A 24827-nucleotide genomic window follows, 5' to 3' on the forward strand; every position below is an offset into this window, starting at 1 on the left:
TTTTCTTTATCCTGTCTCTATGCAATAAATAGGGCATTTCACAGGAAGAATTTTTACAATATGCATACAATAAATATATTGTAGGGTTTTTTACGTACATTATATTTTTCTCTCTGGCAGCGCCCCCTGTAGGTTTATCCTTCTGGTCCACCTTCTCCTGCATTCAGTGGTGGACTGACATGCTCAGTAGCTTCCTTCCCACTCAGTGCTGGTGTACTGACCTCCTAAAAAAGCAGGTGAAGCAGCCCAGAAACCTCATAAAAATATATAGCTATAGCTCTCTGTAGACAGTACCATATATATCTCTGGTGCTATATGTGAGGGACTTTTTTGTATGCGGGGGAGCTAATCGCAGTATATCCTTGACAAAGCAAGTGTTTGAGGAGCTACTTGACCACCCCTACAGAAAGGAAAGAAAGTCCTCCAAGTATGTGAGTAAAAAAAAAAAACTATTTGTACTATAACCCCCTTTATGGGTGCATGCACACAGCAGTATAGTTTCTGCAGATTTTCTGCTTTTATTTCATTGCGTTTCAGCACTGAATCTGGTGCAAATAAGTACAAATCCTCCCACAAAAAACAAGATTTTTTTTCAATGGAAAAATGAAAAAAAAAAAAAAAAGGGATGGCTCCTGGATTGAGACAATAAAAACAAAAAACACTTGGACTTGTAGGTCTGAATATTTTTTAGTTTCATGATGTTTTTGTTAGTTTTATATTAGTCTACTTTCACACTCGCGTTTTGGCTTTCCGTTTGCGAGATCCGTTCAGGGCTCTCACAAGCGGTCAAAAACGGATCAGTTTGCATTCTAATGCATTCTGAATGGATAAGGATCCGCTCAGAATGCATCAGTTCAGTCTCTATTCCGCTTTGGAGACGGACACCAAAGCACTGCTTGCAGCGTTTTGGTGTCCGTCTGACGAAACTGAGCCACAATGTAAGTCCGTCTTGACACACAATGTAAGTCAATGGGGACGGATCCGTTTTCTATGACACAATCTGGCACAATAGAAAATGCATCCGTCTCCTATTGACTTTCAATGGTGTTCATGACGGATCCGTCTTGGCTATGTTACAGATAATACAAACGGATCCGTTCTGAACGGATGCAGACGGCTGTATTATCTGAACGGATCCGTCCATGACGTATCCGCACAAAACGCGAGTGTGAAAGTAGCCTTAGTAATAATCATGCAAAGCATTGCTGGTAATAAAGTGATCGTCTGTATGGATTCTCCTGCCACACTAAATGTGACCTTTAAAATCTTGGCTGCGTCACCGCACCTTTCCATCGAGGATTTAAAGTCCTGCAGTGATGGTAGGACTACCGGTCATGAAATGCAAGAATTCTCTCATGTTTTCTTGTTAAAGAGATAGCTGAATGGGTTTTTGTTCCCTGATCTCCAGGATGCTCCAGGTCCGGGGATGGAATGCACCAATTTAATGCTACACAATAGAAATTTCAATTAACTACCGCTGGGATACTGAGCAACAAATGCATGTGACAGGAGATACAGTAGTGCTGGATGATTCCTTGTATGAGTGTGTAGTGTAAAAAAAGGACAGTACATAGTAGACACAGGAGAAGCAACATTGCATCTTCAAGTAGGGTATTAATTAACACTTGCCTAAGAAATTGCTTATTGGGGATAGTACATAGAAATAGTTAAAGGGGTTATCCAACCCCTATAATGCCTTTCCCCCCCCAAATGCCCAGGCCCATCACACAGGTTGTTCTTACCTTGCTCCCTGGCACCCGTGTACGGATGAAAACATCCGGGGAGAAGGGGCACAGCCAATAGCGGGCCGCGACGGGGACGAGCCTCCCTAGCTTCACCTGCATTTTCATCCATGCGATGGGGACATGCAGCAGCGGCGGTGCGGGCATCAGAAGCTATACGGGTGCCAGGGAGCAAGGTAAATACAATCTGTGTGAGGTGCCCCGGGCATTTTGGGGGGGCATTATAGGGGTTGGATAACCCCTATAAGGGTCATGCAAATTTATTTTCTTTTTTTTTTTTTTTGCTCCAATGCATCTGAAATCAAATATCTAGCAAAATTATGATTAAATACAGTATATGTTACAGTTTTGTGAATGCAGCATCTTTGTAGACCTATTTGACTCATGGTTACATATAATGTTGTGCGAATCGAAGTATTCAAAGTGGACTTCAATCCGAATTTCAGGGAAAATTCGGTTTGCTGCGAAGCTGAATTTCCTTGTGCTTCATGGTAACGAATCAATTTTGCCTGAGACGGCGGTAAAATTTGTGAAATTCGGCGAAGCAGCCGAATCAAAGTTTTGTAAAGTCTCTGACTAATTACAGACGGTGGACGTGTGAATGGAGCCTTAGACTGCCCAGTTGTCAGGCAGATTATTGGAACGCTCACGTCCGTAGTGTATTGTGGATCCGCAATACACCCGGCCGACACCCCCATAGAAATGCCTATTCTTGTCCACAATTGCAGACAAGAATAGGACATGTTCTATTATTTTCCGGAGCCGCGGACCGGAAGATCAGCGGCGCGCTCCGGAGATGCGGACAGCACACTGTGTGCTGTCCGCATCCATTCCGTCCCCATAGAGAATGAATGGGTCCACACCCGTTCCGCACAATTGCGAAACGTATGTGGACCCCAATTGCGGACGTGTGAATGAAGCCTTATCAGGTGAAATGTTCTGCGGTGAGGACACCTCAATTACCGTTTCTTGGCAGCAGATGTACCTAAACAGCGCTCTGCTGGTCAAAAACAATGATTCTGTATGAGGACGAGTGATAGTAGCCATTGCTCGTCCTCATACAGTGAAGGTGATCACTGCATGTAAATGCTGACGAGCAGGCAATACTCGGGAAGGTGGCGTTCCTTACCAATAATTGTCTGCTCATTGGCATAGGATAAATGCCCCTTTAGGCTGGTATAATCCAACCTGTCTCATCTGCTCCTATAAAGCCTCTGGTGTTATCTTGTGATGTATTTTAAAAAAATTATTGATGTCCTTCTCATAGCACCTGGAACCCCTACCTTTAGCAGGGGAGCTAGTGTCACCATGGACCCTACAAGTGTGACTGTGGCCGGTGCTGCATCTCAGCCCATTCTTCACTGAAAATCAGATAATATCTTTGTATACTCAAGTGATTTTTACAAAGTTCTTCAACTGTACATGTTAAAGCAAACTCAGTGGGACAGATTTCCAAATCCTGACAGTGTTGGACAGTGTAAACCTAGTCTACACATGCACCAGATTTATCACAATAGCTGATGCTGGATGATAAATTGGGTCGAAGTCTTGTGTTAGACCTAGCGATGTAGCAGAAGATTGTCAAGAAGGAAGTGTTCCTTTCCGGCAATCGCTTGCTCATTAGTGGAGGAGAGCGCTGCTATTACATGCAGCGATCTCCTCCACGGTATGCGGTGGAGCGATCACTAATGCCATTGCTTGTCCCTATACTGACTCGTTTTTTGCCGGCAGCAGATCGTGATTCCACAGCACAATTCTCCCCTGGCAAACAATGGTTTTTATGCATGCTTAAAAATCTGGATTGCCTGATAAACAAGTGCTTACTCGTTCATGGGGTAATCGGCAGCACTTTTAGGGCTGTTTTACACAGCCAGATCATTGCTAAAGAGAGTCCCTAAGATCACTGCATGTAAATTGTCTCCTCCACTGACGAGCAGGCGATTGCCAGGAAGGAACACTTCCTTTCTGACAATCATCTGCTCAACAAGGTTCCTCACACACACATGACTTTTATCTAGTTTATTTTGTCCGTTTTCATGGACCAACAGCCTCCATACAATTAAAGTGGGCCATTTTTAGCTGCTGTTTTTTACAAAGGCATCAGTGGAAAAACGTATAGTTTTGCCATTTGTAACCCTTAGGATACCTGAGTTTTTTTCATTTTTGCGTTTTCATTTTTCTTCCCTGTCTTCCTGGAGCCATAACTTTTTTTTTATTTCTCCATTCACATATCCATATGAGGGCTTGTTTTTTGCAGGACAAGTTCTAATGCCATCATCTAATATGGTACACAATGTGGTGAGAAGTGGGGAAAAATCCAAATGGGGGCAAAACTGACCTGTACCCTTCATTCTCTGGGTCAGTACGAATACAACGAAACAACATATGTGTAGATTTTATATGTTTAAATATTGAAAAAAGAAATGAAAACTTTGAAAGAAAAAAAAATTTTCATCACCGTATTCTGACCCCCATTACTTTTTTATAGTTATTTCTTCTGAGCTGTGTGGGGCCTCATTTTGTGCGGGATGATCTGTAGTTTTTATTGATACCATTTTGAGCGTGTGTGTCTTTTTGATCACATTTAATTTCATTTTTTAGGTAAAAATATTTTTGATATTTTTTTTCCATTATGCCATTTACCGTATTTGAAAAATATTTTCATAATTTAATAGAATAGGCGTTTTTGGACGTGGTGATGCCATGAGGTTTGTATTTTTTTATTATTTATGTATTTATTTTTTTTATTCCAAGGAAAGGGAGGTGATTAAAAAAAATGAAAAAATTTGTCCACTACTTTTTTTTTTTTTTTTTGAGAATATTACTATACTCCTATAAGAAGTATAGTAATTCTCTAATTGCTGATCTCCTGCTGGCCAACATAGGAACTGCAGCTCTAATACTCTGGGCCTTTTCAGAGAGACCCAGCCTATTAGAAATAATGACCGGCATCCCTGATCAATGCACGGGGATGCCGGTCTTAACCTGGAAGCGCACGCTTCTGGGGTTTTTCTCCCTTTTAGATGACGTGATCACACTTGAACACAACATCTAAAGGCTGTAATGTCCATGATCGGCATTGTTGCTGGTCGCGGACATTAGTCGTTGGCCTCTGCTGTTTGAAAGAGTAGAGACCCGTCAGCTATGGTGCCCGCTGCACACGCCCATGTTTAAAGACCCCATCAGCGCCATACATGTACTCTGCTGGTAGCGAAGGGGTTAATGGTCATTTTTTTTTCACTGTTGTGTGAATGTAGCCTAAGCTTTGTAAATCTCTCCCATTATTTCCCACATGTTCTACTTGTATTACATGCAGTCCAGTCATTGCACGAGTGCTGTACGCTGCCTGCCAAATGAATGTGTCACCATCTGCAGAGTTGGCTACTCCCCACCGCCAGTCTCATATGTTTAGCACAATGCATAGGATAAAACATTCCTGAACTTTATACTAGTTACTATAAGGCCTTATTCAGACGAATCAGTGAATCATGGAAGTGTGCTGTCTGTGTTCTCCACGAACAGCACACGTACTCATTGATTTTAACGGTTGTATTTACACATCCGTGATTTACCACTGTCTGGATATTACACCATGGAAGCATATCCTATTTTTGTCGTCACGCTCATTTTAGTCTATGGGTCCATGAAAAACACAGACACAACACAGATGGCATCTGTGTTTCGTCCATGTTTCATGGATTATTTCTAGGAGGTGCTCTGGAAATTAATTTTCAACATATAGCATTGTCCGTGGTTTACGGTTGACACACAGAGCGAAAAATGGACACACAGGGTCAGATTTATCATGACTCTGACAGCTCACTCCACTTTCACATATGGCTAAAGTCAGTTTTAGCAAAGTCAGATTTATGATCGGCCCTTTAAGGCCTCATGCACACGACCGTATTTTGTTTCCGTGTCCGTTCCGTTTTTTTTTTTTGCGGATAGGATGCGGACCCATTCATTTCAATGGGTCCGCAAAAAACGCGGACAGCACACCGTGTGCTGTCCGCATCAGTATGTCCGTTCCATTGCTCCGCAAAAAAAATAGTGCATGTCCTATTTTTTTCTAGTTTGCGGACAAGGATAGGCATTATTACAATGGATCCGCAAAAAAAACGGATGCCATACAGAAAGTCATCCTTTTTTTTTGCGGACCGCAAAACACATACGGTCGTGTGCATGTAGCCTAAAAAACTGGCGAGCATAATGCAGAGCCAATAAAAGTCGCAAATTTTTGCGCAGTTTAAGCGATTGCGCAAAAATCTGCGACTTTTTCACTCCATTTTTCTGACTTGAGCTAATGATAAATCTGGCCCACAGATTCTTCAAGGATGAACCACTGCCCACCTTGTCATGGATAATCACAGATGTGTGAATAAGGCCTTAGTCAGCTGTGCGGTAAGGGGAGCAACACAAATAGAGAGTTTTAACCCCTTCCCGACCAGCGGTGTACATGAACAGCGCCTGCCGGGACTTCAAAGATGGCACTATAACCACTGTGTGTCTCCTGTTTTAAACAGCAGGCACCCGCAACTAATGTACGTGACTATGGCATCTTAGGGAGCAAAAACCCAGAAGCGAATGCATTGGAGTGTTTGAGAGAATTAATCTAATGAAGGCTTGTCAAAAAAGTCAAAAAATAAATAAATCACCAACCCTTTCCCCAAAATGTAAATAAAAATATGTAAACAATAAAAAAAAATACACATCATGGATATCACTGCATGCGAAAATGTCCGTTATATTAAAATATAAAAATATTTATATTAGGCCACATTCACACGACCGTATGTGTTTTGCGGTCCGCAAAACACTGATTCGCAAAAAGTACGGATTGCGTCCTTTTGGCATCCGTATTTCATCAGTTTTTTTTTGCGGATCCATTGTAACAATGCCTATGCTTGTCCACAAAATGGACAAGTATAGGACATGCTCTATATTTTTTGAGGGGCTACGGAACGGACATACGGATGCGGACAGCACACATTGAAATGAATTTGTCCTCATCCAATCTGCAAAAGAAACAGAACTGACACGGAAACAAAATACGTTCATGTGCACGTAGCCATAAAGCGGAAGAAAAACTATACATATGTTGTATCGTAATAATCGTACTGACCTGGAGAATGAAAGTAACAGGTCAGTTTTACCGTATAGGGAATGCCGTAAAAACAACAAAAAAACGAAAACATTAAACTGTTGCGGAATTGCGTTTTATTTCCAATTTCACCCCATTTGGAATTTTTTTTATCAACTTCCCACTACATCTTCTGCAGTATTAAATAGTGGAATTAGAAGTGCAACTTGTCTCATAAAAAAAAAGCCCTCATACAGATATGTGAACAGACAAATAAAAAAGTTGTGGCCCCGGAAAGGCAGGGAGTGAAAAATGAAAAACCCTGGGGGGCTGAAAGGGTTCATCATTAATTATCAATTATATTGCTAATTTACTATTATATTTTACTATTAATACATTATATAGTGCTACAGAACAACATGAAAGGTGTAATTTCTCCCATTCCATTGATTCCCCAGCTGCCTAAATGAGATCCAACTGTGAGGTAAAAGGAAAGCTTAAAGGGGTTGTCCGGGTTCAGAGCTGAACCCGGACATATCTCCATTTTCACCCAGGCAGCCCCCTTATATGAGCATCGGATGATTTCATGAATGGGGAGATCTCTGGATCTATGTGTGAGGTACAGGGCTGGTTCTAGCTTTGTTAGTAACAGATTGACATGTACTGTATGATGTCTGATTTTAATTTTTTACATTCAAGGGGTTGTCCATGTTATTTTTTTGTTATTTTTATATTTCTAACTAAGCAAATGTAAAGGGTTTCCCATTCACTTCCTTCATCTACAGTGGCCCCGTTCTCCTAGTTAGCTGAGGGTCACATGACCTGTGATGTCAGCTTCTTTCCCTGCTTTGCTGACGTTCCATGCACAAGCCTGAGGGAGCGGGTCTGTCTCTGTGCACGGAACGTCACTGTGAGGCCTGTGCTGGCAAGACACGCCTCCTGCACTGCCCAATCTGCTGGCCACGCTCCCTGCACTGCCTGATCTGCTGGCCACGCCCCCTACACTGCAGATATGCTGGTTACGCCCCCTGCACTGCAGATCTGCTGGCTACTCCCCCTGCACTGCCTGATCTGCTGGCCACGCCCCTCCAGCACTGCCGATCTGCTGGCTGAGCTACCTGCCCTGTGACTCCCCTCCCACTGGATTCTTCAGCAAAGTTTAACCCCTTCTACCATCAGCAGCACAGACTCAGGGTTGAAGGCTCTGTCTCATGTACTGAGCAGCTGCAGGATTCCTCTTCTCTGGACACTGAAGAGACAAATACTGTAAATAGAATTATTCCTCCTTACCTTCAGACACAGATCTGACAAAGACTGGAGGGGTTCTCTCCTCTGTACTCTTCTTCTGGCTGTGAGGAAGTGTCTGCAGAGCATTGCACAAGAACAGGTAGGGGGGAAGATCCTGTGTGTATCAGTAATGTCATTGTACTGTACAGCTGGGACTTGTAGTCCCACATATGAGTATCCCAGCAGTCTGACTGCAGGCAGGACAGTACTTTCACTCACTCCCTTCGCAGGGGAGGGGAAAGGCAGTCTTTGTTGACATCCACAAATATTCATGAGGAAAACCACAGAGATTGTTGTTACACGCCCCCACAGCTCTGCAACTGCATGTCAACAAAGGGCCAGAACACAACTAGGGAAATGAGGAAATATATATATATTTTTGCCTAAAACTTGGTTAGCTTATGTATATATTGCTAACATTTGATTTACCATGCTTTATTTTTTTTTACATAGCTTCCACAAACCCATTAAAGGGCTTGTCTGGATTCAGAGCTGAACCCGGACATACCCTTATTTTCACCCAGGCAGCCTCCCTGGGGCTAGCATCAGAGCATCTCATGCTCCGATGCGCTCCCTTGCCCTGCGCTAAATCGTGCAAAAATGCCTTTGCCCTGCACAATGCGATTCTCAAGTCAGGGGGGCTGCCGGGGTGAAAATGGAGGTATGTCCGGGTTCAGCTCTGAACCCGGAGAACCCCTTTAATCATGATATAGAGACTATGATTTTTGACCTGCTGTGAAATCGGCTAATGATAGTGTCTGAGCAAGCTACAGCCAAGGGTCAAGAGGAAGGAGTTCGACAGGTATTTAACCCCTCCACCGCCCTTAGCCTCAAGTAATGATTTCATTAACCCCTTCACTGCTATACAACAGATGGAATGTAACCATAAACCCCTTCACTGCTCTAGACTACTAGAGATGTTTTCCACCAATGCAGGAGAAAGACTTGTTTAACACAGAGATAACATAAAAAAAAAATTGGTAGTCCTTATTTATTTTGAATATGAGAAGATGTAAGTTGCACAGGGGTCATGCTATGATATTAAAGGAGATGGGCAAGACACGACAAAATTGAGCTAAAGACCAGGAATGTTATGTGATGCACCAACAATGTCACTGACTCCACAAGACCACTGCAGCCAATCACTGACCTCAGAGGTCATAGGGAGTCTCCGGATACACCATCAATGCGCTGTTGCTGTATCTGACTACGTCACATAACCTCTGACGTCAGTGATTGGTGGTAGCAGTCACATGGAGTAGTTGGTGATGTCATCGCTGCAGCACAGGAAACAAAAACCACCAAGTGCACTGGAGTATCGTTTTTATTTCATTTATAACATTCACGGCCTTCAGCATAATTTCTTCATGAAATAAATGAAGGTGGAAAAGTCCCTTTCACTTAAACACATCACACGCAGATTAGTCATAGTCATAACACTATAAGTGAGCTTTTGTTTGGGACTGGTGGGTGGGCGTGAGAAGGATGGGGTTATAAAACCCAGAAAAGGGCAATGCTAATTGTACTAATTGTTACACGGTACAAAGACATGTAAAGAGCCATTGTGAACACGTGTAATGTCTTTCATCTCTAGGCACAAATAATACTAAACACATATATGCTATGATATTATACTTTTGTGATTGATAGACATACTGAGCACTTTAGGTGGATTTAAAGAAAATGGAACTGATGGATCAGGCACATGTCAGACATCAACAGCTGTCCTGTGGACCCTATTTATTTAAAATGGTTCCATCAGGTTTCTGCTGTAGTTTTCATGATTCTGCAAGACAAAATGCCTGGGTAACCTTGAGGTCACAGTTTAGTTATTGGGTGACACTATGGAGCCTCAGCTTTATTCTCTGGCTTTCATTTTATGTTTATTTACTTGCACTACATTATTATATATCTGAAATCTAGTATTATTGTACGAAATGTTTATAGTATTAACCTTTTTAGGGCTAATGTTACCCTAAGTTGTCCATATATGAACATGTACTACATCAAAATTGAAGAACCTCCATAAGTTTACATACCCATACCCACTCTATAACAAAACAATAACAAACACAGGTGCACTCTGCAGTCTCAATAAATCCTCAAACTGATTTTAAAATTGAGAGATTAGTCAACATGTCCTACGGTGTAGAACATGTCTAAGCCCGGACATCACGACAAGGTTTCTCAAGTAGCCCGGGACCCTACACTCTCTTACCTGAGCCGTATGGGCGATACCAGGAGCCAGTGGGCAAATTACAGGAGCATAAGGCCGACTCACAAACAACTCACCAGTTACCTCCAGCATGTGGCCATGCTTGCAATGGGAGGAGGGAGGAGTCTGTGAGTCCCACTCAAGACTTGCTGATATGTCCCAGGCCTCACAGGTGCACCTAAATGTGACCTGTAGATGGAAAACAGGCACATTTAAATAGGAGTTTATACACCTCCAGGAATCTATATATACAAACTAAGAAGACAGGTTGGCATTAGCAGGAGGTGCTCAAACCCACATGCAGTTGTGCATATATATAGGGGAGCAAATCCTGCACTTGTGGCCCGTTGCTAATGGCAATCCCCAGCAAAATGCATACAATGGAGGATGCCCGCGGCGAACCACAAGTACCACAATAGACATCCTACACAAGGTAACAAGTGCGGATGTCATAATTAATATAACAATATAACAAAACAATAACAAACACAGGTGCACTCTGCAGTCTCACTAAATCCTCAAACTGATTTTAAAATTGAGAGATTAGTCAACATGTCCTACGGTGTAGAACATGTCTAAGCCCGGACACCACGACAAGGTTTCTCAAGTAGCCCGGGCTACTTGAGAAACCTTGTCGTGGTGTCCGGGCTTAGACATGTTCTACACCGTAGGACATATTGACTAATCTCTCAATTTTAAAATCAGTTTGAGGATTTAGTGAGACTGCAGAGTGCACCTGTGTTTGTTATTGTTTTGTTATATTGTTATATTAATTATGACATCCGCACTTGTTACCTTGTGTAGGATGTCTATTGTGGTACTTGTGGTTCGCCGCGGGCATCCTCCATTGTATGCATTTTGCTGGGGATTGCCATTAGCAATGGGCCACAAGTGCAGGATTTGCTCCCCTATATATATGCACAACTGCATGTGGGTTTGAGCACCTCCTGCTAATGCCAACCTGTCTTCTTAGTTTGTATATATAGATTCCTGGAGGTGTATAAACTCCTATTTAAATGTGCCTGTTTTCCATCTACAGGTCACATTTAGGTGCACCTGTGAGGCCTGGGACATATCAGCAAGTCTTGAGTGGGACTCACAGACTCCTCCCTCCTCCCATTGCAAGCATGGCCACATGCTGGAGGTAACTGGTGAGTTGTTTGTGAGTCGGCCTTATGCTCCTGTAATTTGCCCACTGGCTCCTGGTATCGCCCATACGGCTCAGGTAGGAGAGTGTAGGGTCCCGGGCTACTTGAGAAACCTTGTCGTGGTGTCCGGGCTTAGACCTGTTCTACACCGTAGGACATATTGACTAATCTCTCAATTTTAAAATCAGTTTGAGGATTTAGTGAGACTGCAGAGTGCACCTGTGTTTGTTATTGTTTTGTTATATTGTTATATTAATTATGACATCCGCACTTGTTACCTTGTGTAGGATGTCTATTGTGGTACTTGTGGTTCGCCGCGGGCATCCTCCATTGTATGCATTTTGCTGGGGATTGCCATTAGCAACGGGCCACAAGTGCAGGATTTGCTCCCCTATATATATGCACAACTGCATGTGGGTTTGAGCACCTCCTGCTAATGCCAACCTGTCTTCTTAGTTTGTATATATAGATTCCTGGAGGTGTATAAACTCCTATTTAAATGTGCCTGTTTTCCATCTACAGGTCACATTTAGGTGCACCTGTGAGGCCTGGGACATATCAGCAAGTCTTGAGTGGGACTCACAGACTCCTCCCTCCTCCCATTGCGAGCATGGCCACATGCTGGAGGTAACTGGTGAGTTGTTTGTGAGTCGGCCTTATGCTCCTGTAATTTGCCCACTGGCTCCTGGTATCGCCCATACGGCTCAGGTAGGAGAGTGTAGGGTCCCGGGCTACTTGAGAAACCTTGTCGTGGTGTCCGGGCTTAGACATGTTCTACACCGTAGGACATGTTGACTAATCTCTCAATTTTAAAATCAGTTTGAGGATTTATTGAGACTGCAGAGTGCACCTGTGTTTGTTATTGTTTTGTTATATTGTTATATTAATTATGACATCCGCACTTGTTACCTTGTGTAGGATGTCTATTGTGGTACTTGTGGTTCGCCGCGGGCATCCTCCATTGTATGCATTTTGCTGGGGATTGCCATTAGCAACGGGCCACAAGTGCAGGATTTGCTCCCCTATATATATGCACAACTGCATGTGGGTTTGAGCACCTCCTGCTAATGCCAACCTGTCCTCTTAGTTTGTATATATAGATTCCTGGAGGTGTATAAACTCCTATTTAAATGTGCCTGTTTTCCATCTACAGGTCACATTTAGGTGCACCTGTGAGGCCTGGGACATATCAGCAAGTCTTGAGTGGGACTCACAGACTCCTCCCTCCTCCCATTGCAAGCATGGCCACATGCTGGAGGTAACTGGTGAGTTGTTTGTGAGTCGGCCTTATGCTCCTGTAATTTGCCCACTGGCTCCTGGTATCGCCCATACGGCTCAGGTAGGAGAGTGTAGGGTCCCGGGCTACTTGAGAAACCTTGTCGTGGTGTCCGGGCTTAGACATGTTCTACACCGTAGGACATGTTGACTAATCTCTCAATTTTAAAATCAGTTTGAGGATTTAGTGAGACTGCAGAGTGCACCTGTGTTTGTTATTGTTTTGTTATATTGTTATATTAATTATGACATCCGCACTTGTTACCTTGTGTAGGATGTCTATTGTGGTACTTGTGGTTCGCCGCGGGCATCCTCCATTGTATGCATTTTGCTGGGGATTGCCATTAGCAACGGGCCACAAGTGCAGGATTTGCTCCCCTATATATATGCACAACTGCATGTGGGTTTGAGCACCTCCTGCTAATGCCAACCTGTCTTCTTAGTTTGTATATATAGATTCCTGGAGGTGTATAAACTCCTATTTAAATGTGCCTGTTTTCCATCTACAGGTCACATTTAGGTGCACCTGTGAGGCCTGGGACATATCAGCAAGTCTTGAGTGGGACTCACAGACTCCTCCCTCCTCCCATTGCGAGCATGGCCACATGCTGGAGGTAACTGGTGAGTTGTTTGTGAGTCGGCCTTATGCTCCTGTAATTTGCCCACTGGCTCCTGGTATCGCCCATACGGCTCAGGTAGGAGAGTGTAGGGTCCCGGGCTACTTGAGAAACCTTGTCGTGGTGTCCGGGCTTAGACATGTTCTACACCGTAGGACATGTTGACTAATCTCTCAATTTTAAAATCAGTTTGAGGATTTATTGAGACTGCAGAGTGCACCTGTGTTTGTTATTGTTTTGTTATATTGTTATATTAATTATGACATCCGCACTTGTTACCTTGTGTAGGATGTCTATTGTGGTACTTGTGGTTCGCCGCGGGCATCCTCCATTGTATGCATTTTGCTGGGGATTGCCATTAGCAACGGGCCACAAGTGCAGGATTTGCTCCCCTATATATATGCACAACTGCATGTGGGTTTGAGCACCTCCTGCTAATGCCAACCTGTCCTCTTAGTTTGTATATATAGATTCCTGGAGGTGTATAAACTCCTATTTAAATGTGCCTGTTTTCCATCTACAGGTCACATTTAGGTGCACCTGTGAGGCCTGGGACATATCAGCAAGTCTTGAGTGGGACTCACAGACTCCTCCCTCCTCCCATTGCAAGCATGGCCACATGCTGGAGGTAACTGGTGAGTTGTTTGTGAGTCGGCCTTATGCTCCTGTAATTTGCCCACTGGCTCCTGGTATCGCCCATACGGCTCAGGTAGGAGAGTGTAGGGTCCCGGGCTACTTGAGAAACCTTGTCGTGGTGTCCGGGCTTAGACATGTTCTACACCGTAGGACATGTTGACTAATCTCTCAATTTTAAAATCAGTTTGAGGATTTAGTGAGACTGCAGAGTGCACCTGTGTTTGTTATTGTTTTGTTATATTGTTATATTAATTATGACATCCGCACTTGTTACCTTGTGTAGGATGTCTATTGTGGTACTTGTGGTTCGCCGCGGGCATCCTCCATTGTATGCATTTTGCTGGGGATTGCCATTAGCAACGGGCCACAAGTGCAGGATTTGCTCCCCTATATATATGCACAACTGCATGTGGGTTTGAGCACCTCCTGCTAATGCCAACCTGTCTTCTTAGTTTCCATACCCACTCTAGCCTCAAGAATAACACACACTTGTTCATTTACCTACACACAAAACTATGCAAGACATATTGTATATGTTTGTTATGGAGTTTATTTCAACTGTAGAGTATATGACCAGCTTTCTCTTGAAGAAAAGGTTCCAGGTTCCAAGTAGCATTTGGAAAATGGAGATAGTTCACCCTCCACTTTTTGATCACTTTTTCACTACTACATGCTCCGAGTCCTCATCCTCAGTCCAGGTTCACTCTAAAGGTTGAGCACTAACTTATAGGATAACTACCTTATTATATCTGGTAGCATAAGTGGCTTAGCTTTCCTTTCTCTTTTGAAAGAGAGCTAATTTGCATATAGTTTTTCCCCACGGGAGCATTGCTTGTTCTATAAGACTCCTACTAGGAGCTCTCCATAAGGAGAAATAGTACCTCCCAAATCCTGACGAAGGCCGTTCACCTAGTTAAGTCTTTCTGCTCTGCCCTGTTAAGGACTAAAACCCCCGAAACAGCTGTCTGCAAGTGAGGTACTGGCTTAGCTATCAACTAAGTTATGCTTCAAGGCCTGTTTAAAAAGAGGAGCATTGACTTATAGCAGTGGTGCCCAACCATTTTTCGTCTGAGGGCCGCACTAGACTTGGTATAAATTTTGCGGGCCGGAACCAGGTAGCTTTGCCAGAAAGAAATGCAAACGCTGTGAGGGGGCACGTGTGAGCATTACTACTGTGAAGAGGGCACATATAAGGCATAACTACTGAGAGGAGGGCACATATCAGGGCATAACCACTATGAAGAGGGCACATATCTGGTCATAACTACTGTGAGGGGGCACATATCTGGGCATAACTACTGTGAGGGGGCATGTGCGAGCATTACATCTGTGAAGAGGGCACATATCTTGGCATTAATACTGTGAGGGGGCACATATCTGGGCATAACTACTGTGAGGGGCATGTATGAGCATTACGTCTGTGAAGAGGGCACATATCTTGGCATTATTACTGTGAGGGGGCACATATCTGGGCATAACTACTGTGAGGGGGCATGTGTGAGCATTATGTCTGTGAAGAGGGCACATATCTTGGCATTATTACTGTGAGGGGGCACATATCTTGGCATTATTACTGTGAGGGGGCATGTGATGTATACATATGTGTAATGTATGTAGTGCAGTATATGATGATCACACACTGCACTACATACATTACACACATGTATACATCACATACTGCGCTGTTACCTTCTTCTGCAGGTCTACCTTGATGTCTGGTCTTTAGGCTTCATTCAGATCCTCCACAGCCATGCTTGCGCCGTGTGCCCGACACCACCAGGAGCTGGCCCATCCTCCTTTCATCTCCCGCCGGCTTCTCCTACAGCAGGGCGCTCTATCACTCCAGTGCCCGCCCAATCTTACCAATCAGGGGCGTAGCTAGAAATGACTGGGCCCCATAGAAAAAATTATGGCTCCCCCCCTCCCGGATCTCCCACCCCCACATACCTATCGGACCTCCTACCCCTTCCAGAGCTCCCACCCAAACACCCCTCCAGGACCTCCCACCCCAACATCCCCACACCCCTCCCTAGATCCCCCTCAATGTCATCCACAGACCCCCCCCCCCTCAGTGTCATCCACAGACCCCCCCCCCCTCAGTGTCATCCACAGATCCCCCCCTCAGTGTCATCCACAGATATCCCCCCCTCAGTGTCATCCACAGATATCCCCCCTCAGTGTCATCCAGAGATATCCCCCCCTCAGTCTCATCCACAGATCCCCCCTCAGTGTCATCCACAGATATCCCCCCCTCAGTGTCATCCACAGATATCCCCCCTCAGTGTCATCCACAGATATCCCCCCCTCAGTGTCATCCACAGATATCCCCCCCCTCAGTGTCATCCACAGATATCCCCCCTCAGTGTCATCCACAGATATCCCCCCTCAGTGTCATCCACAGACCCCCCCCCCCCCTCAGTGTCATCCACAGATTCCCCCCCCCTCAGTGTCATCCACAGGTCCCCCCCCCGCAGTGTCATCCACAGATCCCCCCCCCCTCAGTGTCATCCACAGATATCCCTCCTCAGTGTCATCCACAGATATCCCTCCTCAGTGTCATCCACAGATATACCCCTCAGTGTCATCTACAGATATCCCCCCCTCAGTGTCATCTACAGATATCCCCCCTCAGTGTCATCCACAGATATCCCCCCCTCAGTGTCATCCACAGATATCCCCCTCAGTGTCATCCACAGATATCCCCCCCCCTTAGTGTCATCCACAGATATCCCCCCCCTCAGTGTCATCCACAGATATCCCCCCCTCAGTGTCATCCACAGATATCCCCCCCCCTCAGTGTCATCCACAGATATCCCCCCCCTCAGTGTCATCCACAGATATCCCCCCCCCCCAGTGTTATCCACAGATATCCCCCCCCCCACACCCAGAGCCGCTTCCTAGCTAATTTATTCACTGCACTTGCCTCTGTGAAATTGAAGAGAAGTGCCGTAATCTCGCACAGGCGCACTGGCAGAGGCCAGGAAGACGGTGCATGCACACTTCGATGCCTCTGCCAGTGCGCCTGTGTGAGATTACGGCGCTTCGCTTCAATTTCACAGCGGAAAGTGCAGTGAATAAATTAGCTAGGAGGCGGCGCTGGGCCGGGAGATTGCAGGCGCCCTGAGCTAGTGCGCTGATAAAGTCTTGTTACTGCGCGGGCCGCATTACACTGCTTCACGGGCCGCATTTGGCCCACGGGCCGTAGGTTGGGCATTACTGACTTATAGTATAGCTGCCTAACATCTGGTAGAATCAGAGGCTCAGCTTTCTTTTATTTTTGGAAAGAGAGATATTTTGCATAGTCTCCCGGTGGACTTTCAGTCGGGAGCTTGCGTATTCAGACATACACGGTGAGGGATACATTAAATTTGTTGAGTTAAACGGAACCCAAAAGTTCATCTTTGGACTCTTACCATTTGGACCTGCTTACCGTTTGTTTCGTTCCCTTTTCCCAAACAAAATAGCGTAGTGTACTTCACCATTCTGTCTAGCAAAAAAAGATGGAAGAGAGCAGAAAGCAGGTCAGGTGGAGTCCAAAGATGAATGTATGTTAAAATGCAGGAGCGTAACTACCATAGCGGCAGACCAGGCGACTACTATAGGGCCCAGGGCAGGAGGGGGTCCAGTCTTAGTTGGGATTATCTCCTCTTCTACCGGAGGGGAAAACTTGATCAGGACTCCACCCTCTAAAGCAGGCATCCTCAAACTGCGGCCCTCCAGCTGTTGTAAAACTACAACTCCCACAATGCCCTGCTGTAGGCTGATACCTGTAGGCTGTTCGGGCATGCTGGTAGTTGTAGTTTTGCAACAGCTGGAGGACCGCAGTTTTAGGATGCCTGCTCTAAAGGAACAACTTTTAGCAAAATGAGGCAGTGGAAAAAATGTCCCACGGGTTATTGAAAAGGGTGGGGTCCTGCTTTGATCCTTGCTATGGGGCCCTTCTCTATGTATGTCACTGAGGGGCGGACTGGGAACTTAAAGTGGCCCTGGAATAAAACCTAAAATTGTCCCCAGATACCACAGTGCAGCACAAAATACTACATCAGCTCTTTATGTACCTGACTTTTGGCCAAGAGGAGGGCTTAGGTGGCCTTGAGGGCATTGGCCCACCTGGAAATTTTCCTTTAGGCCCCTTGCAGACGAGCGTTCCTCCTGCAGCGAGTCCGCATCGCAGCACCCGGCCTGACCTCCCATCGCTGTCGGGAGTCACATAGCATTATATTGATTTATGATGCTATGTAGCCCTTACGGTTCTGGAATGTATTGGATAACACTGGCAGCATTATGCCAGTGTTATCCAGTACATTCCAGAACTGTAAGGGTTACATAGCATCATAAATCAATATAATGCTGTGTGACCCCCAGCAGCGATAGGAGTTCAGGCCGGGTGCTGCGATGCGGACTCGCTGCGGCAGGAACGCTCGTCTGGAAGGGGCCTTAGGGTCTATGGTCATTCCTCCCATGTTAAAATATCATTTTCCGGTATTCAAACATATACCTGCAGAGGGCTAAACGAAATGTGAACTCAGCTTTAACTGATCCAGAATACACAGACGCTTGACATACACAGTGAAATGTAAGCAGTTTGTTTTACATTTCCCTACTTTTGGTGAAAATCCACCAGTTCCACCCAATTTCCGTTTCTGTTTTAAGCCTAGATTCCAAGGTTTCACATTTTCCATGGTGTATTATTTTAGGCTCTTGTCCCTGCTCCGCCTGTTGGCCCAGACACTCCTCTGTCTGAGTTAACTTTTTACTGCAGCTTCTGGCTTCACTGCAAAGTGCTTTTCTTCCAGGCTGACTTTAATATTTAACTGTGTGAGGCTGGTTCCTGACAGAGAGACTCAGCACTGAGAAGAAGAGGGAGAGGAGTATTAGCACATCACAAGTCAAACCAAGAAATGTATATTTCAGAAGTCAGAACTTTCCTACACAGAAGGAGCAAAGAGGTTCAGAAGACCTAAACATTGATGGTTGGATACACAGAAGATATTTAAAAAAAAAAATTTATGGAACTTCGAGGAATATATGCTCAAGACAAATGCAAAACTAAGGACATGTGCTTCATCTAATACTCCACAGTTGTGTTCTTTGCTGTTATGGGCAGTGGCAGCAGTAAGAGCAAAAGAAGAGTCATCAGCTTCTGCAGTCAACAGCCTCTGCACCCTACAGAGATACCCAAAGGAGAGAGAATTGTACGAGGAATGGTTGCCTGTGAGCAGAATAAAGGGGATGATGGAACGATGGCAAAGGCCACCCAACCTGTACTGGAAACTAAAAATAGCAGGTCACCTCCAATTGACCCAGATCTGCAGCTACTAGATGACATACTGACAGAGTCTGAGGATTGCTCGTCTTGGCAGGAGCCTATGGGTAAAGGACCAAAGATGACAAACTCAATCCAAGAAAATCAAAGATGGGATAAAGAAGTTCCAAGGACGCTAAAAATGACGGCAAAGCTACAACCAGTATCTTCTGAGAATGACGGAACCCTACATATACAGCAAACTATGGGAGGGGGCAGCAGCAAAACAGTGAGTAGAAAGCAGGCAAAGTTTTCCCAGGACCACAGAGCCGAGGGCTTCAGGTGCCACTGTTTATAATCATTTCTAGGGACACTGCTGAGCGTGTGCTTCTAATCTGCTATGCAAATAGATTTTTTTTGTGAGGCTTTCAATTTCAACAACCGCGTTTCACATTCTGCGTCTTCCTTAGACAAGTGAGGCAAATATGGGATTTCTCTGTTCCATGCTTAGAATTCCGTGTGCTTCCGGATCCGTGCCTCAAAAGATAGGATATGTTTCGCCGCATCTTAAAGATTGCAGACCCATTAAAGTCATGGGCCCACACTGCGATGCGGAGTGCATACAGCCGTTGCCCATGTTCAGCGTATCCATGGTTTGTGCGATCGTCCCACGAATGCAGCTTTAGACTAAATGTACACGATCATGATTGTGTGTGGATTTTCCACACCGTAGATCATATACATTGTATTCTATGAAAATGTGAAATCCTCATGTACACGATGCAGGTTTTTTCTGTGTGGATTTCGACCTGCAGTGCGGATTTAAAAATCAGCAGCATGTCAATTTATTTATTTTTTTCCTAACCGGATTTTTGCATTCACTTCAATGAGGAGAGGAAAATCCGCATGTAAATCCACACCAACTGATGCGGATTGTCCGCACGGATTTCGCTGTGAACACCTGCGGATCTCAATGCGGATACTCCGCACATAAATCTTGAACGTGTGCATTTACCCTTAGGCAGAGTCCAGTGATGAACCCCTCTGATGGAATCTTTTTTTTTTTTAACTATAAATTTTTATAAAAAAATTAAAAGGTGTCCAGTAACAATGTAAAAACAAGCATCAACAGCAATGGTGTCCAAATAATAAAAATGAGGGGGGCAGTGACAAAAAACCTCAGGTGTATTTGGCCATTCTGGTTGTAGCATCTAACCACATATTACATAACCGCATTAATGAATATTAATTCTATTATTTTGACATTGTACAGCTCTGTTGGGCTGTGTTCACATCTGCGTTGGAGACTCCATCGCAAATTCGATCCCATTTTGTCTGGGAAAGCGCTGTTTTGTCCAGAAAAATGACAGGCACCATAACAGAAACCAGATGGTGATTACAGTGGAGTTTTAGTCGCTTTCCTTGGTTAGGCTAGTTTCACATTTAGCGTTTTCTGCAGATCCGTCATGGATATGCAAAAACTCTTCCGTTACAATAATACAACCGCATGCAAAGTCATGAACGGATCCGGTTGTATTATGTCTTCTATAGCCATGACGGATCCGTCTTGAACACCATTGAAAGTCAATGGGGGACGGATCCGTTTTCTATTGTGCCAGATTGTGTCAGAGAAAACGGATTCATCCCCATTGGCTTACATTGTGTGCCAGGATAGATCCCCTTGGCTCCGCTTCTTCAGGCGGACAGCAAAACGCTGCAGGCAGAGTTTGGCGTCCGCCTCCAGAGCGGAATGGTGACTGATCGGAGGCAAACTGAGGCTTTCTGAGCGGATCCTTTTCCATTCAGAATGCATTAGGGCAAAACTGATCCGCTTTGGACCGCTTGTGAGAGCCCTGAACGGATCTCACAAACGGAAAGCCAAAACGCCAGTGTGAAAGTATGGATCCATTTTTCTCTTACTTTCTGTTCCAGTGACGGAGCAGAAGACGGGATTGCCTAAAAGAGATAAACTAAGCCAAGTAAGGTTACGTTGCATATGGAGCTGTTGTTTGGTCACTGAATTTTGTTACTTAGAGGTATTGCTTTTTAGCCACTGTACAGTATATTATTTTTGCAGTGTGTTGTGGTGGCAGCACTGTATAGCATTGTTAACCAACAAACACAAAAATCCAGCAGCACCCTGCAAATACGAAGTGTGAGACAGTGACAGGAAAAGTGACCGGGGTCGTTATATTTCTCCAAGATGCCTCTCATAAATGTACTAGGCTCCAGAAAGTATATGGGGGTCATTTATCAAACTGGTGTAAAGTAGAACTTACTTAGTTGTCCATAGCAACCAATCAGATTCCACCTTTTATTTTACACAGGAGCTGTCCAAAATGAAAGGTGAAATCTGATTGGCTTTGAGTTTGATAAAGACCTCCTATATCTCTTCCCAGAGAAGCTGGATGAGATACAAGGAATCCAGGAAAGCTGAGTATCCCTAGCCAAAGAGTAGTTTGCTAAGGGCTTTGGTAAGTCCTGTTTTCGGGCCTGGATTTTTATGGAATTATGGGCAGGTTGGTAGTGGGCCAGTACTGGGCTATTAAGGTATAAGGTGTGCACCAGAGAAAGAGAGACATCTAAGGAGACAGAACCTGTCTGGAGAGACTGTTACTGCGATTACTAGCCTCAAAGTAGACATTTACTCCTGGTGTGAGGTAACACACGTTAATGTCACTTTGTCAGGGAAACTTATTTGTTTTTTTAGTGCCCAGCCGAGCAGTGGTTGATTTGTATTTTGAGCCTGAATGTAAAAGCTATGGGGAACATTTACTAACCTATGTTTGCCACTTTTATGGCGTAAATAGGTTGCACATTTTGTTGCATGCCATTTGTGCTGCAAAATGTGCAACATGTCCCCCTTCTTGCCATTTTTCAGAAGTGGCAAGAAAAGGGGGCATGCCGCAGGCCCACCACATTTATCTTATCTTTCTTCACTCCAGTTTCCTGGCGTGAAGAAAGACTTAAATCTACGGCAGCTAGTGACGAACGACCAGAAGATGTCCCAAATATATGAGAGGCGTGCACCTCTGTAGAAATTTGGCTTATCTTCTCATACAATACGCCGGTCTTGATAAATGTCCCCCAATATGTATTTTGTGCAACACGGAAAGCCCTGTTTGAAATGGACTTCTGTGTCACTCTCTTTCATTGCATTTGATCCCATTTGCCTACTGCTACTTATTTCCACTTAAGCTAATATTTTTATTATTTTAGCCCCTTTCTACTCTTCATTTTATATTGGAGCTGGGGGCTAATACTTAACATGAAGCAACAAGAATGAATAGCGTTACCTCTGGAGTAGAGCTTGTAGCATCAGAAGGGGTTGACTGCTTTAAGCATACAGATGGCATCCTGCTGCAACAGCCGGGATTGGAGCTAGCTCTGATCCTGTCCTTTTAAGTCTTTAGATGCCATGGTCACACAGTGTAGTAGCTGTTGTAATAACCACCACAACTACTACATTGTGTGTATTTACCTATCTCCAGGTGATGTTGTCATGTTGTTAATACTGGAGTTTTCCAGGACTCTGATATTCAGCATTGGACTGGGGTTTCTTGAACCCACCAGAAGAAATTACTCTCAGGGCCCAACCGCTATGTCATCGATAAAGTCTAACTGATTCACATGCTAAGGGCTCATTCAGATGACTGTATATGTTTTGCGGATCAGCATATTGCGGACCGCAAAAACGGATACGATTGTCTAAATGAGCCCTTAGACACAGACCCTAGTGGCTAGCGACTGGCTTCAGAGGCAGCTCTAAATCCAGTTTTTCTCTTGGACCTTTGGGACCCATTATGGCTTCATAGACTGAGCCCACCGGAGGATCCTCTGGTATTCTGGTGGGCCAGTCCAACCCTGCTGATATTGATTGATGTTGCTGCAGTGAGCATAATGTCCCCTTACTGCTTACTAGGCACAAGAGTTTTCTTGTTCATCAAGTGATTGCTGGCACCCATACCCAAGCCAATTATTGGGAATGAGTGTTTCAGGAATTGGCACAATTATCAGTCTGTGTAAAAGGACCGTTAGGCCACCGTAGCACAGAGCCATAGGGTTTTAGTGTGCAGTCGTATGGTGCTTCCATACTGCACCATATTACATAATTATTCTTCCCTAAAAGCAGTGCGTCTTAGGGAAGAATATCTCTGTAATATGACATCCAACAGAGCATGCCACAATTAAATAGGATACACAGATAGAGGAGGGTTCCATAGATACATACAAAGCCATGATATGTCTGGCCTAAGAAATTAATAGCAGATCGCCTTTTACACTATTTTTTGTTGAGAACATGTTTAAGGTACATGTTAGTAAATCACAGATCCATTGACTTCAATGTTTTTTTCCTGTGAACCGTCAGCCTGCAGAAAGAGGGTGGGAGCATGGACTACTTTGATCAAACATGTCCATTCATGAAAACCACAGATAGCACATGGATGCCATCTGATGCTTGGAGACACTCTGGAAATCCTCTTTTCGGCTTAGACGATTCAACTCATTGCAACTGAGCCACATTCCTTTTTTTTTTTTTTTCGCGCACGAAGAAAAATGGACGAAACACGACCCTATGGATCACAAACAGGCATGGGTGTGTAATTAAGGCCTTGGTGTAATATAAAAATTTAGTATTAATATGAATATTTTCAAGTGGTATAAACCTACCGTATTTTTCGCTTTGTGAGTCACACTCCCCCCCCCCCCCCAAAAAAATTGGGGGGAAATGCCAGTGCGTCTTATAAAGCAAATACTAATGAGTACTTTCATTATAGAAAGATTTCTGTTCTGTCAATGTTAGGTAATAAACAGTGTGGTAACCATTACAGCTACCACTTACATCTATATGTAATAATTGTATATGTGACATAAGACCATGCAGTGTTTAGAGATGTAACAGGTGACTTGCAGCTGAGGCCTTCACTGGGAGCTCAAGAATTGGCTGCCGTCCAGAGCAAACCAGATGTCTGTTTATACAGAGCGTAGAGTTAGAAATGTGTGCTTATAGCGTCACCTTATGGTGAATGTAAGGCCTACTGCATAAGGGTGCATACACCACCGTATGTATTATGCGGATCCACAAAAAATACGTATGCAGTCCGTGTTTTTGCGGACCCGTTGTCTACAAAACGGACAAGAATAGCACATGTTCTATCTTTTTTGTTGGATTGCGAAATGGACATACAGTTTTTTTTTTTGTTTTTTTTTGCAGACCCACAGAAATGCGGATCAGATGCGGACTAAAAATACAGTTGTGTGAATGGGGCCTAAGACTTTAATATGGTTCTGAAGAACAGGAACCGTTAAGGCGGCCTTACATATTCAGTAGCTGTCTCTCCTGAATCCCTCACAACTCCCACATACATCGGCTCAGCCGATCTTGTATGTCAATTGAAAGGGGAGAGAGGTGAAATGTTAATGCATGCCCTATCAAATACCATATTACAGAGGAAATATTTCCTAGAACTCCTGCCACCGGAGAGGAAATATGTCTGACATACTGAGCCTCACAAATCGCCTGAAAATCTGTGGTACGGCTCTGCTGTGTGCATGAGGCCTTAGACCCAATGTGGACAATA

At 44.4% G+C, this 24827-nt stretch overlaps 1 protein-coding gene across 2 annotated transcripts in view; it reads left to right on the forward strand.

Annotated features, from left to right (window-relative positions):
- Positions 1 to 18742: 18742 nt before the first annotated feature.
- The window catches only part of LOC120997402, a 31344-nt gene continuing 25259 nt past the window's right edge, over positions 18743 to 24827 (forward strand). Inside the window, exons 1-2 of one of the 2 annotated variants that reach the window (XM_040427475.1) lie at positions 18743 to 19534; positions 21178 to 21224. In XM_040427475.1, coding sequence (XP_040283409.1) covers position 19534; positions 21178 to 21224 — 48 coding nt within the window. In that variant the 5' untranslated portion in view covers positions 18743 to 19533. The remainder of the gene's footprint in view (positions 19535 to 21177; positions 21225 to 24827) is intronic. The other variant, XM_040427474.1, reaches the window with a different exon arrangement.

The sequence above is a fragment of the Bufo bufo genome, chromosome 4, assembly GCF_905171765.1.
Source record: "Bufo bufo chromosome 4, aBufBuf1.1, whole genome shotgun sequence".
NCBI classification, from domain to species: domain Eukaryota; kingdom Metazoa; phylum Chordata; class Amphibia; order Anura; family Bufonidae; genus Bufo; species Bufo bufo.